At 35.3% G+C, this 4,429-nt stretch overlaps 1 protein-coding gene across 1 annotated transcript in view; it reads right to left on the reverse strand.

The window, feature by feature from the left end:
* Positions 1-4,429, reverse strand: part of FAT4 (FAT atypical cadherin 4) — a 174,282-nt gene that overhangs the window by 15,299 nt on the left and 154,554 nt on the right. The window contains exon 12 of the mRNA XM_019628416.1: positions 4,166-4,413. Within this exon, the coding sequence (XP_019483961.1) occupies positions 4,166-4,413 (248 nt within the window). The remainder of the gene's footprint in view (positions 1-4,165; positions 4,414-4,429) is intronic.

Here is a 4,429-nt window from a genome sequence, read left to right on the forward strand (position 1 = left end):
ATTTTTCCTTCACTACAGAGATGATAAGGAATCCCAATAAGTTGATTAATGCAATGGATTATGTGTTACTATTTATTTTTCTCTGTTATTATTTCTATTGAAATCATTTATGTTTTATTGATGTGGGGTGATGCTGTGTTTCAGTTTGAGGTGCTATTGAAACATATCTGCCAATAACTGTCACATAACATTCCGAGAACGTGTGGAAAAGGGGCGGGGCCCTTATCTGACCCATGGGGACCCAGGTCTCATGCAACCATTTCATGAAGCTTCTCGGAGTATAGGCTGTTACTCTCTCCTTTCTCTAGCTTTATTCTCATCTCTACCACTTCATTTCACTCCTTCTTTTCACATATTTGTACATTAATTATTAACTTTTTTATTGTAAAGCACAAAAATGCCTTTGGAGAGGATAAAATATCGTAAACTTTTATGTAATAGCCTAATAAAATTACTTTCAGATGTATAATTTCCTTTTTATTGTCAAGTAATACCAAAGCTCAAACTAGTAATTTTACTTACCAGTCATCTGAAACTGCCACGTTGCTGACAGTGCAGTAACCGGGCTCCTGGCTCTCAGAACAGGAGTCCACAGTGAGGGAAGCGGCCTGCACATCAAGAGAAGGAGATGGTCACCTCGAGGGCCTCCTGCCCTGTTAGCCAACACTGCCGAGGGCTTGTTTCTATGTGGCCGTGATTTCGAAGTTATGTTAACATTTTGAGTTAGTGTATTATGATAAATATATTAAATTATGGACATTATTTCTTTGTTTTATCTAAAACTAAATTGTGAAATCTTTACATATAAAGGGCACAAAGGTGCTTTGAAAATCTCCTCCAACCCCCTTGTTTTAAAGATGAAAAACTAAGAATGCCATTAGCATGTCTTAGAATATCATACAGTAGGTCAGGGACTGCTTCCTGGAACTATAATAAGCCTGTTTATTCTACTATCCAGCTACTCTAACAAATGGAAAAATGAAAAAAAAAATTAGTAGATTTTTGATCTTTACGTCTTCTTCCAGTAATACATCACACCTATATACAAAAAGATTTTGAAAGTGCCAAGTAAATATGCTATACAACAACCTATGAAGATCGTAATACTTGCATTAAAGATAAAATTTGAGATAATGTAAAGAAATCAATTAGATACTGTTTTCATTTATGACAAGAACCATTATTTATAAATAGCATATTACAGTATATCTATGTATAATCAGAATGCATTATAAATATTGCTATACAGTAGAAACTCCCCAATAATATTTAAATCACAGCTGATAGTAGTTGTTTTCGCATCCTAAGGGTTGCAGTATCCCTCTACCCCCATCCCCAGACAAGTCTTCTGTCTAGTAGAACATGTGAATACTCCTTGTGATCAATGAACAAAGTCATCAAGTCCTGGCCACAAGGACAAGAATATGACAGAAATCAGGGCTCTCTATACTGGGCAACAGCCACAGGGCTGTTTAAGACCAAGGTGGTTGCATATCCATGTTATCCTGGGCTCTCCAATGCCGGCGTGATGCCCACCTTTGCTCCCCAAGCTGCGGTAAGGTTTTGCAAATGACAAAACTTCACATATTTTACTTGGTGACATTATAAGGATGGTCTTCAGAGTATATTTCAGAACATGGCCAGTAAGTCACAGGAGAGGCCTAACCTAAACTGCAGGAGGGTTTCTACCAATGCAGACAAGAGGTTCTACCTACATTTATTTGGATACCAGTGAAGAGAACTAATCCAACTTTGTCCCTCTGGCTAGCAGAAAAATAAATTCAATTGACCCTTGAACAATGCAAGAGGTGCCAACCCCCATGCAGTTGAAAATCCGTGTATAACTTTTGATTCCCCAAAAGCTTCAGTTGTCCCTCAGTATCCATGCGGGATTAGTTTCAGAAGCCCCTGCAGATACCAAAATCCACAGGTGCTCCCTATATAAAGTGATGTCATACAATGCATACAGTCAGTCCTCTGTGTACGTGGACTCCTGATCCCGGATCAAAAACAGTACAGGTATTTATTGAAAAAAATCTGCATATAAGTGGATCCATGCAGTTCAAACCCGTGTCGTTGAAGGGCCAACTGTACTACACAAGCATTAATAAATAAGAACGGTTATCCTTTGAGGCTAATTTTAAGCAAAGCAAATGTAAGAAACAGCACAGGGAGGTCAAGCAAGTTGACCAACATCACCCCTTATTTACATGCAAAGGTCTATATCTGGTTTTCTCTTCCTGAATCAGGTCACTTTCATTATGCATTGAAATGATTCATTTCCCTCATATCCCATTTCTATCAACATTGTGTATTTTGATAGGAATTTTGAGGGATTGTCCATAAAAATACATATTTACATGGGAGGTTTTAAAAGTATATCTTAAATACCTCACATTTCAGAAATAATGAATGGGCCCAATTTATAGTTATTATGCATCAAATACTACTGGCTAAGATATTTTAAAATATCTCTATCAGTTAATTATTATAACTGATTATAAGCTTCATATAATGGATTCTCATGAGCCATGTAAGTTTTTTCTTGCCACTCTCTCAAGGAAATTATAATAAATATATCTTTAGGAAACATTTACACTTCTCATTTAGTTAACTCTTTCAATGTAATAATTTTTTCCAGTGATCTATAGAATTGACATTCAATCTCAAAAGCAGTAGTCGGTATTCATGATAGAATTTATGTTGCTTATGTTGACTCTGATTTAAGCAAAATCCCCTTTTTATTTCTAAAGCAAGCATTAACACATCTCTATATATGCTTATGCAAAATAACCATCCATTCTGAAGATCCCCAAAGCGATCATAAACTAGAGCATCTCAGATGAATATTTATGAATGCCTCAACTAGGAAAAACACCTTAGGTAACAGAATCATATTTTAGTCAATCTTAATNAAGTAAAAATTCTCATTTCAATTCTATCTCAATTTACAAATGTTCTGAGAAGTCATGAAATAATATGCTTCACAAGAAGCATAACTTGAGGGAAAACTAATGCAAGAATATTCTTTATAACATGGCAAATATAACAGCAAAATATGTTCATAGACTACCACTGTAACCTTTCTGGAAAGTAATTTGGCAATAATATGACTTAGGTCTATATGTCTCAATTTAAAAAGATGTTCACAACATATTTAAAAGTAAAAACGTCAAACTTCAAAACCTGTTTGTGTGACCACGGAGAAGGCTACAGAGGGATGCACACCCGACAATTTACAATGCTTGGCAATGAGAGCTCTATGTTTCTGTGCTGTGTAATTAGTTATAATGTGGTGGTACTATGTTATGACTAAACAGTAACAACACAGGGAAATGCCAAGTTGCAGTAAAATACTTAAGTTACAAACATCAGGAAGTATTCACAGCTTTGTCTTCGCAATTTTGTTTCTAGAAATCTCAAGCAATAAAATAATGTGAGCAAAGATTTTTGTGACTACATATTAATCACAGGGTTATTAATAATGTTAAGAAAATTGGAAATGTGTACAACCATAGTTAAAATAGGGCACCTCCAGTAGGCAGTGATGGACGTGTCAGTGATTATTTTGTGGGTCTGTGAGTAGTCTATAATCTTTTATATTTTTCTAAATTTTCTAAATTTTCAACATAAATTAGAATAATTTTAAAATGTTATTTTCACAATTCCTAAATCATTGCTGGAAACCTAACCAATAATCACATATGAAAAAAACTGTTATATAGTTTGCAGTTAATCAAATTATTACTTGTTAAAGATGTATCAAGTTCTGGGGAATGTATATGTTTATATTTAAAAATATTTAATTTCAAGTAGGTTTTTTGTATACATTATTGTAACACTTATGAATGAATTGTCATGTTCCTTTCAATGAGATTTACCTACTTAACTCATATCTTTATCATAACTCTGTAAGGTAGAACATATATATATATAACTCCACTCATACTTACATTTTTCTTAGACTCCAGAAAATAAGAATTAACTTTATAATTAAATGTTATGCCAAACAAAATTTCACAGGTATACATAAATATTTAAAATTCAAAATAATGTACCACATTTGGTAGTTTTAGGGCTTTGGGCACAACAGTTTCGTCTTTTGATGCTCAATTATCATACACTTTTGCCTTTTCTGTAAGAGTAAGAAATGAAATTGCCATACTGATCTAGGATGCCTTGCGCTGCCAGAGCTTGACTGGGTTCCAGGGGTCGCCCATTGACTGCAAACTCCATTATGCACCCGACAAAGTCGTGGCTTTCCACGTGTCCTCGCCTCTGCAGGACCGGCTCGAGAGACCTGATGCCTCCAACTGAAGCTCGATTTGGCTGAACATCAAGCGTCCTCCATAAGTGAGAAAAGTACGTTAGTGCCAACATGATAGATCGCAGCAGAATGTTTCGTGTAAAAACGAGGGCCGTGTGTTAC

Source organism: Hipposideros armiger, unplaced genomic scaffold, assembly GCF_001890085.2.
Source record: "Hipposideros armiger isolate ML-2016 unplaced genomic scaffold, ASM189008v1 scaffold_1, whole genome shotgun sequence".
Lineage (NCBI taxonomy): Eukaryota > Metazoa > Chordata > Mammalia > Chiroptera > Hipposideridae > Hipposideros > Hipposideros armiger.